This window comes from Taurulus bubalis (assembly GCF_910589615.1).
Source record: "Taurulus bubalis genome assembly, chromosome: 1".
NCBI classification, from domain to species: Eukaryota; Metazoa; Chordata; class Actinopteri; order Perciformes; family Cottidae; genus Taurulus; species Taurulus bubalis.
Window position 1 is genome coordinate 30,915,817 of NC_136589.1, and position 15,569 is coordinate 30,931,385.

The window sequence follows — 15,569 nt, forward strand, 5'->3', positions numbered from 1 at the left end:
CTAAACACACACCTGTTTCCTGTCTCTTGTTGACATTTTGAAGATAATACAGCTTTTACTCGACAGCGAGGATTTCTAATGTGCCAGAGCAGATCAAACTCTCCGACCTTGGAGAGTACAAAGGAAAAAAGATGAAAAGATGAGTGTGAGAGAAGGGAAGAAAACAAATGGATCGTAGAGAAGAAAGCTGGTGGAGTGGCTTTGCAGGAGGAAAGGGGAGCGATGTGTATTGTTACAAATGAGATGGCGCTGTGGCAGAAGGAGGGAGGAAGACTTGAGAAAGAGGAGAGGATCATGTTTTCCTGAGCCATCTATTCTATATGCAACGTATGTGTTCCCAAGTAATCCATATATGTATTATCCTCAGTGTTTATTTTGACTTATGTACTTTTTTGGTCAAAATAGTTTTCTCCCAAAAGTGACAGTGACCGTGACCCTACGTTAGGGTTCTTCAAGGGACGTGCATTTTTAGTTGTGACAGTCACTACCATACTTTATTCGGTGCAGTAAGTGCATGGATGAGCGCGAACAATACTTTGTCATATCACTTGGCAGGTAGCCAGCTGGCCATCATACAACTGGACCTTGAAAGAGAGATTGCTCACAACTCGACCCCCACCTCTCTAAAATACAACACAGAGATGTGTCAGCAGTTGGTGAAATAACAAAGTGTCTTGTGGGAATAATTTCTAGCATTAGAAAGCTAGGTTAACTATCGTCAGAGAAAAAGCCATAGCGTCCCCTTTTTTAATGGAAGCTAGTTAGCCTAGCTTGCTACGATGCGTTCCACTCAGGAGCAACTGCTAACAATAGCTATCAAAATGTCCAAAAGCGACTTTACCCCTTACTGAAAAATGGAAGATAGCTGCAATGTCATCACAGTTAAATTGCCTCACACAATAGGAAATGAGAGTTTAGTTTTTAGTTTGGCTTTAAGTCTTTTCCGCTGACTCTCTGCAGTATTTCTTTTGAATTCACTTATCATCTGTCTTGCTTTTTTTAGCTCCCAGTCCCTCCCCTCAGGTCAGGTTTAGCAGCCATCATAAAAGTGAGGCTGCAGTTGCCATTTTCACCCTCTTTCTCATTATCAGCGTCTACACAGACAATACATCCTGCCCTGTGCTGATGTGCACTGCATCTCATTACAGGTGGCATGTCACACTGGGTGCCTCTATTACTTCTTGTTCCCTCTGCACCAGACCCAGGGTCACAATTCATATCCATATAAAATATCTCATCAGGGCAGGCGTTCTTCACTAGCTGGGATCACTTCACACATCCAGGAGTCCTTTTTAGTAAAACCGTATTGCAAAATTCATAGAGGTCCCACATCTTCATATAAATGAATTAATCAACATGTGCCAACATGTTTCTGAGGACAGGCTTAGGAGCAAAGAGGAAATAAAGCACTTTACATGATTCTTGTTTATATTCGTCATCTCTTTTTGAGTTTATTTTCCTCAGTTATGGGCGCTCAAAGATTGTTTAGGATTCATTTCACAGATAAAAGTGGCACTCTCAAAGATTTTCTTTGAAATAAAGGTTTGTTAATTTCTGCTAAGCACAATTCTAAGTCAACCATTTAGGATTTTGTTTGCCACTTTAACTTCAACTCTGGAGAGATCTATGGAGAACAATGCTCTTAAACACGATATTTTCTGACTTGAGAAAACTGATTTAATGTGCCATGAACAAAATACTCCTCTGTGTCTCTGTGGTGAACTCCAGGTTAAGATATTCACACACATTGATGATATTCAGTCCTGCAGCATTTTTAAGCGTAATTCTTCTTAATGCCCTGACTGTGTAATGATGCGGGGGTAAATGACCTGCTGCTGATCATCCTCAGTTTCTCTCCTCATTAGCGTCTTTTAGGAGATGCTGATAGTATAAAAAGTGATGGAATGTGTCATTATCGTTAATAACTTGTATAATGCAATACAAGGCCATTATACACATCTGGAAGGCAGCTATTGATGAATGTTGAGACAAACTAAAAGTAAAAAGGAGCTTCTGGATTACCTAGACTAGAGCTACACCAATATTATACGATACCTGAATATCACTTCTGGAGCCCACAGTGTACATCTATATAACGTACTGTAACACATGTGTTATAGATATAGAACATAAAGAAGATGCTATAGGCTTTTATAATGCATTATGGTCTTCTGACCACACCTATAATCTATTAAAATAATGATCACAGTACAAGCTGAGAATGTAACACACTTGGAGCATAACATATGATTTGTCAGTGTTAACAATTTCACATTGAGGTACAAGTGACTCTTCCTCGACATTTGGGGTTGTTTTGATATCTTTCTGTTACAGGTGCATTATATAATGATGTTTCTATTTTATGCTTAGAGACTTTGCTTTGAATTTTTACTTTTTTAGTCCAAGTTTTACTTTTATTATTTCGAGCTCTCCAGGTTTGAGAGAGAGAGAGAGAGAGAGAGAGAGAGAGAGAGAGAGAGAGAGAGAGAGAGAGAGAGAGAGAGAGAGAGAAAGAGAGAGAGAGAGAGAGAGAGAGAGAAAGAGAGAGAGAGACTGACAGTTGATTGTGTATTCTTCCTCTCAGCAACCACACTGTCGTCTGCTCAAATCGTCTCCACATAGCTTAGCACTAAAGAGCCGACGAGCATGCTAACATTAATTGGATCTGGTACAAAATTGCTCTCGTGCACACTTCAAAGCTTATTTACTAAGATTAAAAACTTGTTTGAACCACAATAATCTTAAATGGGCATTTTCAGATGCTCTGTGGCTTCAGTTGACTCTTCTGCATGAATACTGCTCCCTGCTTTACTTTGGAAGTTTGCAAAACAAATGCTGACCAGCTAATGGGCCAACTGTTTATTTGCCTGTCTAAACATTATGTTTGTGTATTCTCACACAGCAGAGATGATCCTATGTAACAGTTATTATCTTGTTGTTTTGGGTCTTTCAACACCATGCTTGGTTTAGGTGGACTTTTGTGCAAGTTAAGTTTTTATTCTTTATATAATTCAAGATTTTAATTGAATAAATACTTTTATCCAGGGTAGGTCTTGCTTAGTATCTATTCTTGTAACAAAAAGAGGACATTAGCCAATCTGAAGCAGGTGTCAGTACACACTTTCTGTCTCTCTGGTCATCAGCCAGCGTGGCAGTAAAGCCAGTTTAGCTGTTTATTTCTGTTGGCTCTATATTTAGAGCTGTTAATGATTCTGCTCTTTTGGTCTTCAGCTCTTACACTCTAACTACATTTAAGTGCAGTAACTAGATAAACCAGTATGAGCTGCTTTTTATGGGTCATTTTGTATCCATCAGAGCTGAAAAGATTAGTCTATTAACTGAGCAGTTAAGGTCTGGAAAATTAACAACAACAGTTGAACTAACGATAGATTAACTGTAGAAGTATAAATATTTGTATTAAAGTTGTAAACAAGTATTTGAATTAAAGAAAAGTTGTAAACTATAGTGCAGTGGTACAGGTGAGTTTGCAAGGTTTTTCCAATTAGTTTGTTGTACATAACTGATCAATGCTGTACTTTTGCTAGCGTGACCTGCTGTCATGCTTTTGCCGTGTTTATATTTGAAGACCTGTTTAATTCACTCAAATGCCAGACATTTGCTAGTTCCAGCTTTTCCCATGTTTCTCAATTTCATGTAATTGTTTATTGAATACCTTGAACTGAGGTCCACGGTAGTTGTAATGAGCATTTTCACTATTCAATTAATTATAAAATGAATAATTAATTTGTCAAAAGACAATTAACTGAATAATTTAGCATAATAATTTAAAAGAAAATGATTGACAACATGACTTGTGTGCATCACTTATCAGCTGCTCACTGTATCTGAATTTGATACCACTGCCAACATACAAAGGCATTCATCTGCTGTTTATCGTATTAATGTGACAAGAGAAGCTCTCATAGTAGCAGCGTAATTGAGAGTCAAACAGAGGCTAAACTAAAAGTCACCACTCACTGACATGTGTCTTTGTGACTGCACAAGTGAAACACTGTGTTTTCCAGGAACGTTGATAAGCATTAATGTAACAAGAACACACTAATGTAGAGCTGAAGTAGATGTACAAGTTATGTGTATGTTGAGAGACGGTAGTCCTTCATCCTGTTGGTTTAACCTTCAACACACACAGTGCACAGTGCAGCTACTGAAGCAGGTGATGGAGGACGTTCAGAAATACAACGGGTGATGGAAGCGCGTGTTCTTTTTAAACAAGTACAGCAGGGAGAGGCAGACTGATAGAGCTGTGCTTTAATGCCACACAGGATCCTCGCAAGGCATTCACACCTCCAAAATAAGATACGTACCACTAACCTACAGCCTGTTACAAGATAAAGACATCATCTCAAAGGGTATCTCTACTGAAAGGAGTCCTTTTTCTACAACTTCACACATGTAGTGATTGGATATTTTCTTCTCTCTCCTCCCATTTTTACTTTTTACTATTTCTCTCTCCCCCTTTTCATCTAAATTACTTTCATTGTTGTTCTGCCATTGCGTTGGTGGGGGTCACTAGTTTCTCTGCATGTACAGTGAAGTTTAGTAAGCCATGTTGGGATACAGCATTTGCCTGGCTGAGAGTGTTCTCAGGTGGAAGGGTTTGATGAGGAGGACATTGATGTTGGATCATGGAGTTCACTTTGTGTGCCTCTCCTCCCTCCCTACCACTCTGCAGCGCGGTGTAATTAGGCCAATCAGACGTGGTCATTACTATTAATTGAAACGGATGATAATGATACCGTAAAATCCTTTTGGAGGAAGCCACGAGGCCAAGTTATTAAGAGTCATTAAAGGGAGAATGACAAAGAGTAAATAATTGCCGTTAAATGAGCAAGTTTATGTTTGCTGTTTTTTTTATTGTTACTTTAATGGGTTTGATGGTAGAAAATTGGATATTAGACTTTCCTCAGATTCACAACATCCAGACCATCACCAAAATTGAATCAACTAATCCTTGGAGCATATTTCCTCTAGATTTCAGCCATATCTTCTCTGCCGCTGATAGTTTCTGAGATTCAGACAAGCAAGGCTTATTATCGATCTTTGCTTATACACATCCAAAAAAGATCCCTTACATTTGATTTTGAGTCTAACATTAACTTGACAGTGCTCTCTGGTGGATACATTCGGCTGGTGACACTGTTTCAAAGTTAACACAAACATTTCTGAACTGCAGCTTATTGTTGTATCTGCCAGCATATGGCGATACATAATTGGGTTTAATTTCGCTTCCACTTTGATCACTTTTTGTTGTGTAAGCAATCAACTTTGAATGGCAGCCTAATTGCTGTTCTCCACTCATGTGACCTGAACGTGACATGACAACAGAAGATATCAAATGTGAAATATGATACATTGAAATAACCGCTGTAGCCTACTGACTTCTCACACCTTTTTATGTTGTTTTATTTGTATTTTTACTAGGATTGCTCCAAAATATATATGATTTTATGTATTATGAGCTTAACTGATAAGCATAAAAGATTCTGACAATAACGTGAAGGGATCAGCAAGATAATTTCGCTGAACTACAAGACACTCAGTTATATGACTCAGTTGTGTGACAGATTTATGTGCGTTTTCTCTCACAAACAACCTTAAGGTCAGTACGAACTCTGGATAACGAGAGAGGTGGCAGCATCATTTTATACTACCTAGATGTTTTCTACATTGCTCTTTTCTAATAAGAAAGAGCAAGGAAAAGAAAAGGTGACATCTGGGTATCTTGTTAACCTGCAACCACGATCCAAAATGCCCCGGGCAATTGAAACACAACCCTATTATCTGTGCTAAGATAAAATTAGCTCATGTATTGGTCGCACTCTAGTTTTGGGGAGTTTTTTTGTTATGTTTGTGTATAATTTGTGAGTTTTGTAGATGGGAATTACCACAACATTATTTAGATAAATGTGCTCATTAAAGTCACATGGAAATTAGAATTTGTAGGACGATGGACTTTTCGAGAATAACAACAGCACAATTCAGACAAGTTTCCTCTAAAGCAGAGATTCCCAAAGTGTGGTGCGCGAACCCCTGCCTCTAGGGGGTGCGCGAGAGGAAAAATGTAATGGTGGTCTAATGGTGTAATAATTAATATTAAACATCATTTAAAAAAAATTAAGTAGGATTTTTTAACTATAAAAATTCCCTTTGTAAGATTTAAATTTAAAATTAAAAACGTACAATTTAATAAATAGATGCACTTCCGGTCCGGCCGCCAGACTGTCTTTTACGTACACACTAGCTAGCCTAGCTTGTGCACCTAACGTCATTTCATTCAGTCAGCAACATCCATGAAAATATGTTAAACTAGCTGAAATCGGGGAAGCTGTCAGGTGGGACATCTGAAGCTATCAGTAATAAAAGAGGAGAGGGACAGAGAGAGAGTGAGGAACCGGAGGCGAGAGAAACGGAGAGGTGCGTTGGGGAGAGACCGGGAGCAGAGAGGCCCATCGCGGAGTCAAGGTGAAAAAAGAGGAAACGAGAGTGAGCATTAGACTGGGAAAAAAAGAGGAAATATGATGACAATTATCTGGGTCTGGGCTTCACTTGGATTGGCAATGCAGATTGCCCGAATCCACATTGCGTGTTGTGCAGTGAGGTTCTGGCTAACAGCTGTCTGAAGCCTCTTATTTGTGCCGCCACCTGAACACCAAGCATGCCAGTGCAAGTCAGAAGCCCCTTACATTTTTTAGATCAAAATTGGAAGAGTCACAAAACAGCCAAAAACAATTGCAGTCTCATTCATGTGTTGGGTCTACACAAAACGCACTACGGGCTTCATATCTGCTCAGTTACCGAATAGCAAGGAAGGGTCTACCTCACACAATCGGCGAAGATGTGTGCTTGCCAGCTGCTAAAGAGATGGTGGAATGTATGATTGGAGAGAAAGAAGCTAAAAAGTTAGACATGATCCCGGTGTCCAACAACACTGTCTCGCGCCGCATCGATGCTTTGTCCGAAGACATCCTGGCAACGTTAGTCGGTCGCGTGAAGAAGAGTGAGTTTTACTCTCTGCAAGTAGACTTGACAGGCTGAGCCACCTGCGCTGCATGTGAAAATCCTCATATGGACTCCTCCTTTTTTATTTATATCTGTTTCTGAGCCTATGCATGTGCCACTCTTTGTTCTTTACGTGGCTTACTGTGTTTAAGTAAATAAATGTGAAATGCAATCTGCCTCTGAGCCTGTGCGTGTGTCCTCGCCATCCTTATTGCTCTTTAAAAGTGATGCCTTGTGTAACTGAAATTTATACAGCGGACTAAATCTTGTAACAAACGCCACGTGCAAGTAAACAGTTCTCGCATTGGTCCGATTTTATGCGGCTATAAATAGGCTCTGTTGCGTTTTTTTTAAGGTGTGGAGGATTGGGGGTGCGTAAACCCGGTCGGGATGTAGAAGGGGGTGCGTGGCCTAAAAAGTTTGGGAACTGCTGCTCTAAAGCATTCTTCCTCCACCCCCTCTACGCCGCGGTCTGTGGGACCTGCAGCTCAGACGCAGCCTCCCGTATCAGTTACCCCTGAACCGTGTGAAGATGAAGGTCAAAGTTAAGGTTGACCAGGAGCTCACAGTATAGAAAGCAAAGTAACGTCACGGGGCAACTGTGGTTCAGTCATAGAGCGTGTTGTCCTTTAATCAGAGGATCGGTGGTTCGATCCCTGGCTAGTCCATGTTGATGTGTCCTTGTTCAAGACACTTAACCCCAAAATTGCTCCTGTAGGCTGTGCCGGCGGTGTATGAATGGTTGAATAATATGAATGATTAAATCAATGGCAAGGTGCCACCTGATGGGCAGATGGCACCTTGCATGGTTGCCCTTGCCAACCGTGTATGAATGGAGTGTTAAAGTGCGTTGAGTGGTGGAAAGCGCGATACAAGTAAAGCCCATTTACCATCCAATCACCTAAGTGAACATGGAACACTAATATATATTAGATATTAATACTAGTTTTCCAACTCCCAAATATTATTTTCAAAGTATGATATACAACCAGTTTCCCTAGAATAAGCTTTTCAGCAGGATAAAAAGCCGATGTGATAGATAGTGTTTAAAATGGACTCAAAGTAACGTGATAATATAAGCTATTACAAACAGGTGTCATTGGAGGCATGTATGTGTGTGAATGAGGAGGAGGTTTAAAATATTTAAAGGTGTGCATCATCACTCCCTCTACTCCTCTACTTCTCTCTCTCTCATTCATTTATGCATAACGAATATTAAGATGTATTATGCATGTATTCAGAGTTGCAAGCAGTTTTACAAAATATGATTTAAAAGATATTTTGTCACTTGCAATTGTAACTAAAAATATCTTTTATGTCCAACATTATTCATTATTCAAACCGCTAAATATATATTAAAAAATAGGAATACAGTAAAAAATATTGATGCTCTTATATTGCTCTTGGATAGCTGGTTGTTTCTGGTAAGGCCTTCTTCCAAATGTTGTGTATTTGAGAAAACGTTTCCCTGTACAACCCCGAAAAACAGTGGATTTCTTTCTGCTTCAACATCATGGTTACGCTCGGTTAAAAATAAGTGATCGGTACGTATGACGTCAAGGATCCTAACCCAATGACTCTTTGGTCCATTCCTTAAGGTAACATCTTAATCTCTAGCCTTTGTGCCTCCGTCCTATGACTGAATTGTGATAGACCTGCTTTGCATGAGGGGAAAAGTTGTACAGGGACACACAAATTAGCGAGTGTCGAGTTTGAGTGTGTGCGTGTGTGTCTGGGTGTCGGGTTAGAGAGCGGCGAGTGCGTTGTGTGGATTCTGTTTCAGTGAATAATTGTGGCGTTGTTGTGTGAGTGGCCTTTATTGTTCACAATATTAGCCTTGTGCTGTGTTTGTAAAGCATTTATAGACTGTAGCCTAGTTGATTGGATTCTATCCATGACATCTGACGTGTTGAGTGTGTAAGACTTCAGCATAACACTGGAGCACTAGGTAGGGGGACCCCCGATTAATAACAGATATTATTCACTCACTGGGTTCAAGTATGAACATAAACAAGCCTCATGTAACATACGCCAAAACAGGCACAAGTCAAACTTTGCACAAGTCATTTCCTAAAGTGTTTTTCCATGCTCTCTTTACTTATTGTTTGATCTTTCTATCTCTCTCCCTCTCCTCAGCCGAGCCTCTTCCTTTGATGGATCTGTGTCGGCGTGCGGCCCGCATGGCTTTGGGTCGGGATCGGCTTCAGGAGATTGAGAGACTCCCTCTGCCCCAGTCCCTGAAAAATTACCTCCAATACCAGTGACTGACACCAGCAGAGCCAACTGGGAGTAAAGGACACAAACCAGACCACCAGAAAGTCTGGAGATGGATGAATACAATTAATTAATTAAAGGATGCAAAGAGAGCATTATGGATGGAAGCATGTCCACACTGAGAGCGCCATAGCTCTACAAAAGATGGATTGAGAGTAAGATGAATGAAGAACTGACAAAGGAGGTCCAGGCTTTCAAACAAAGACAGCACCAGCTTATTTTGGATTTTGAGCTGCTTTATTATTAGTTTTTGACTTGAAATAAATTATTGATGATGGTATCCCATCAGTGTCTCACTCGTCCAGAAAGAAAACCCATTTGATGTGTTTAAGAGGTGACAGTGTTCTATTGAACACTGCCCCCTAGTGATGAGAATGAACATTGCGCTGAGAAAGCACACTAATCCTTTCCCTGGAGGCCTTTCTGACATACAGTCAGTGACCATATCATTGCTGTTGGGCACCATAGCCTGTATTCATGGTCTCCACTGGCACAGGTGACAGGCTGCTAAGCCCAGATGAATGAAAGAGGATTCAGCACTAACGTTGTTTTTATCTGGTTGACTCGGGGCCCCGACCAAAAGCTCACATCTCATACAGAGTAGATCAAAAACATGGCTGCAAGGTGTGTGGAAGGTTTAGTCAAAATAACTTATCTCCTGGCTTTATGCAAACATTTGAAGAGAGTCAAGCCCTTTTCAGACATGGAATAAGTAGCGTCTGTCAGTTAAAGTGATGGCTTTTTGACATTCAGAGATAGTTAAAAGTGTGTTATGGATATATCCACAATGCTCGTACAATGTTTAGCACCTGGTGCATGAGGAGGCGTGGTGGATTGAACAAATAATGATTTGAAGGAAGAATATATAATATCAGTGATGGGTTTTAAAAATGTGTTTTGCTGTTTTAGTCTAAATGAATGTACCGTAGCAGCATAAGAGAAATTCACCACCAACTCCCACTCATTAATCTTTTATAATTTATTAGTTTATTTTGCTGCCTTTTTATACTAGAATGGCCAAGTACAAAATGACAAGACATTACATTGGATTCCTCGTTTCCTTGTATGCTGTATGTAAAGCAACTTCTATATACAGAATATTTATAATTTCATTCATGCAGTTAGCCTAAATATAACTTGAAAGTAAGGAGGGTCTGATGATTTTTTGCAATGTTTGTTTTGTTTAGTTTTCACCTCTATTTGCACCTCGCTCCATGCAGAAATTGCAAATATTTTTTGTGATATGACATCTAGATATTTGATCAGATTCGATTGCCAATACCCCAAACAACCCACCAATTGCAATCCAATTTTGATTTAAATATGGCTAAATTGCTGATTGATGGATGGAAATATGTGCATCACCTTTTTCTAAAGGAGCTCAGCCGAGCCGACAGACAAGGAAATACACAAATATAAAATAGCCAAAACCTTTCTAACTTCCAACTGAAAATAATGTTTTTGTAGAAACCCATCAATCATAGTAGAAGCTGAGTGAGAAAACACTTTTTATGAGCCTTTAATTGGGGAACGAGAAGTGCATTTAATCCTTTGTATGTGCATAATTTGTGCTGCTGTGGCCTTTTATGATAATGTGGATATATCCAATTAAAACTTGCAGGGCGTAGAAAGTGTTATCAAAATATTAGTAAGTCCAACTTATTAGGAGCTATATGTCTGAAAGGGGCTTTAATGCAGAAGTAAACGGGAAAGAACTGCTTGGTGTTTAAAGTGTGAAGTGGCACTGAGAGCCATTTCTCGCAGGACATAAAATCATGTATTATGATCACAACCAAAGTATTTCATACTAAAGCCTTGGAGTGTGTGAATGCGTCTGTAGGAGCTGTAGGTCGTGGCCCATCGCAGTGTAACTAGTGCTATCATGCTGTTGGCAGTAAGAAGAGCCTGACCTGCTGTTGTAGCAGCCTGCTGTAGCTCACTGGTACCAGACAGTATCTGTCTGCTGTCCACACAACTGTCTTAATGACCACAAACAAATAAACAAACAGGACCATAGCAGATATAGTCTCACTGGATCTTTAAGAAAGGCTGGAGCAGGATATAGGAACATTACTGCTACTGCAGTGCAGAGCAGATTTATAGGATCCAGTTGACCAATGCGCACACACACACACACACACACACACACACACACACACACACACACACACACACACACACACACACACACACACACTGTAGACCAATCATGTTTTCTTTCCTAAAAAAGGCTTGAGTCACTTTTTTTTAACGTCTTGAGTTTGTATTCTACATTATTATTATTAATATTATTGTGAGTGTGGAGTTTGATTCTGATGATGGCAGGATAATGATGATTATTATTTATCATAAGCTATCTATGTTTGTCTGATGATTGATGGTTACATTCAGGTACATTTAATACAAATATGCTGGTGATGAAGGGAGAGAGAAATCAAAAGTTGTTTCTTTAATGCTGCTTTTATTATATTATTATTATTATTATTATTATTGTTATTATTATTATTATTTGTGATGATGGTGGTCTGAACTCGTGTTTTTATCAGTTATGATGGGGACAAAAGGACCATTCAGAAGAGTAGTGGAATGTATGGACAGACGGTGCAGTTGAGATGTCAACAGATATGATATGTGAATAAAAGCCAAGTGAATTTGAAAAATGTCTTTAGGATACTCTTTGTGTTTCTTTCAACAGGAAATAGGATGCCCAGGGAGCCACCCTATCCAACCAATCACAGCAGTACACCAAGTTGTAAATTACACAGCAGTAGGAGGCAAATAGAGGCACATGGGACAAATTTGGTCCTAAAGCAAAAGCTCATGTCTTCCATTATATCATTTGCATTAAAAATGTTGCTAAAGTTTTCGCAAATCTATTGTAGGAGACTATCCAAATAAGCATGACCATAACCCTGTAACAACAACAACAACAACAACAGCACTGCAATTCAAGTGTTAATAACCTATTCAAAATGTCGTAGTGCAGCACAGAGGATCCTTTCATGAATTACACATGACCGCATCCAATCCTTCCGTCTTGGCTGTTTGTATTATTCATCAAGTCATGTAGTTATAAAACAAGAATATAAACAATCAATACGTCAATGTCAATGTGTTATAAGCCCTACAATATATTATGTTTTCAGCAAAATACATACTTTTATATTAAGTATACTAGTACTAGTATCATAGTTTTATAATTGCATGCTTATCAATTTCTCATGATAGATAATTGCCTATTTGTATCATTATGTATTCTAATAATATTGGATTATTATTACAAGTAAATTAAAATGCAGCATTTAATGGTGTAGCTGGTTGAGGTGGAGCTAATTCTAGCTAGTTTATATACACTTGCTCACATTGTCTATGAAATTAAGTTACTTAAGCAATACAGTGGAGTAAAAATACAACATTTCCCTGAAATGTGATGGAGAAGTAGTAGAAAAGTAGTGTAAATGTAATTGTTCCACGCCACTGACAATATAAATGCTTTAATAAAACCTCTTAATTAACTATATCTATGAAATATTTGGAAAAGAATAAAATATTTGAAAATACATGATTATACAGGATACAGTAGATGGTATTTTCCTCAACTATATGTAACCTGCCTGCATGCTGCACACACAGAAACTGATGCTGCATTCAATTCAAACATAAATTCCTTTTTTTACCTGTTCTGTTAGTAGGACGTCACTTTGGCACCCTTGCAGATGCAGCAAGCATAAATCATGCTTTAGATGTGCTTTAGATTCACTTTTCTCACTGAATTGCTGTCCCTATGTCTAAAATTCTGCATCAACTTTTTTATATGTTCATGTTTATGAAAGTTAAGTATTGACTTGAGTCCTAGCAAATTTCTCCTGAAATGAGTCCACCTCAAGTCTAAGTGGTGTAACTTTAGTTGAACTGAATTAAAGAGACAAATCAAGGGATCTGTTTGAGGGTAAAGAGAGAGGGTGGTGCTGAAAAAGCATCTGTGTTAAAAAGATACATTTGCATACTTTGAAGCTCATTGCAAACTAAAAAGCTGAAGGAATTCAATAGCAATTAATCATATTATTGCCAGTTTAAGGCACACTGTAGTTTCTCCAGCACGGGTCCATACGAGTGTTATTGGACATCTGGTGCTCATTAGTGGAAAAGACCATTAAACTACGAATTAGACAATTGTATTTCTTCATCATGTATTAAATTTTGTCCCAATTAACTAATTCATCCTTCCACCAGCAGGGGTCAGTGGTACTCCACAGAAGTAACGGCACTCCTTGTACAGACACTGAACTCTCAGTTTCTACCACACAGACAAATTCCTATTTTCGATGGAGATCCTCTTCAATTTGGATCATTCATCAGAGCGTTTAAGCATGGTGTGGAAGCTAAAACAGAGGAGACTGTTTGTATTATCTGGAGCAATTCACTAGGGGGCAGCCTTGAGATCTGGTGCGTAGCTGCCAGCATATGGCTACAGAAAGAGGTTATTCTGTGACCGAAGACCTTCTTCAAACACATTTTGGAAATGAATTAAAGGTCACAGCTGCCTAAGTGGACAAAATCATTGGATGGCCTGCTGTTAGGGCAGAAGATGTTAAAGAGTTACAGGCATATGTATTGTGTTTACGGGAGTGTTGCAATGCCATGGAGGAGTTACAATATTTAGATGAACTCAAACTGAAGCAAACATGAAAACAATAATGAAGAAACTTCCTTACAAGCTCAGAGAGAAGTGGAGAGCTTGAGCTTGGAAGTGTGACATCTCTGAAACCCAAGGTTGCAGATCTGGCTTTAGAGACATCAAGTTCATTGAGTACCAAGTCCAAATCGTTTCTGATGTTATCTTTGGTGACATCCACGACACTCAAAGTGGTGTAAATAAAGGAGGCAACTAGGCAAAGTTTTGTTAGTGGTTCTCGGATGTACATAATATGGTTTAACCCAGGTACAGACATTTTAATCTGAGGTTGGTCATCAAAATCCCAAAAGAGCTGCCCTAAGTAAAAGGCATAACACTGGACTAAAAAGATCAAGCCAGTGTATATGATTAGAAACATTTGTATAACCTAAAGGTTGATTCATGCATTTGTGTGTTGTGAATTAATACGAAGACATGTATTAGCCATAAAGTGATTGTAATGATGATTCTGTGCACAAGAAGCACTAAACAAGATTGAGACACTGTTGGATAAAGAGTGTAAGTAATCAAGTTCCTATTTTCACCAAATACGGAAGTGTATTCTGTCGCGGAAATATATGTGAGTGTGTGTGAGTAAATACAAATAATGACATCATGAGCAGCTATAGGTGACAGGGATATGTGGAAAGGAGGGGAGCTCAACTAAACAATAAAAAGAGAGACTCAAGGCATCGACTTGGGATTTGACTTGGGATACCGATCGTGGGAAGGAATTGGCTGACGGAGATACAGAAGGATACTTTTTTCTGTGACTTTGTAAGGAGTCAAGGGGACTTATTTTACCCGGCAGGAGGAGGCAGTTGTCCTGATAAGGCCTTGTGGGTCATCTCCTCCTACACAAAATGGGATTTATTCCACAAAAAAGACTTTCACCCAGTCTTGGCTCAGTAAGAAATTAATGTTATGTAATCAAGTAAAGTGAATAGTTGAGCTGTTGCTTTGCCTCTGCTAACCTGCAACACATATCTAAACAACTGCATTTAAAGCAAGTAATCCTGAGTGTTTATTAGAAAGTTATTACTTTTACTCTTCACGAGTACTCATGGTTGTAAAAACCTAAATAATACCGTGTGTCTAACAATGATACAGTACTTATTGTAGTTCATAGTCCACTAAAGTTTAAAAGACCCTCGGAGCTTATTCCTAGCTATCAAAACCTATCCTGTACCTTACCAAAAGCCTAGGTCCATTCAAGAATTTTCTTTTACATAAACTATGACTTTTTTGACATGCTATCATATGACTTCTTCTCTTTTTTGTGGGATCAGTAATACTCCATCATTTGGACAATTTAGATTTGGATCCTGTTGGATATAGTCTGTGAATGTTTAAGTTCTTTTCATGAACAGCAGCACTGGCTGATCAGGCACATTCAAACGTGTGTGTCGTCTTAGTTTGTGTTTTTTAGCTACAATTCTTATTCTTAACTTCATGTTATGGAATTTTTAGTATATCTAATCTTTGACATGGTGATGTAATGCATTCCTCGTATGTTGTAGTAATACGCATTACATAGCAGGCCTTTTTTTGGTGATGTATGTGTGAATTCATGCAGCTTTCTAATATCTACAATGGCAGC

The 15,569-nt window shown here is 38.9% G+C and overlaps 1 protein-coding gene across 1 annotated transcript in view; it reads left to right on the forward strand.

Annotated features, from left to right (window-relative positions):
* Positions 1–9,284, forward strand: part of LOC306735211 (SPRY domain-containing SOCS box protein 4-like) — a gene marked incomplete at both ends in the record, with an annotated part of 32,719 nt that extends 23,435 nt beyond the window's left edge. Inside the window, one exon of the mRNA XM_079216661.1 lies at positions 9,157–9,284. Within this exon, the coding sequence (XP_079072787.1) occupies positions 9,157–9,284 (128 nt within the window). The remainder of the gene's footprint in view (positions 1–9,156) is intronic.
* Positions 9,285–15,569: the final 6,285 nt, after the last annotated feature.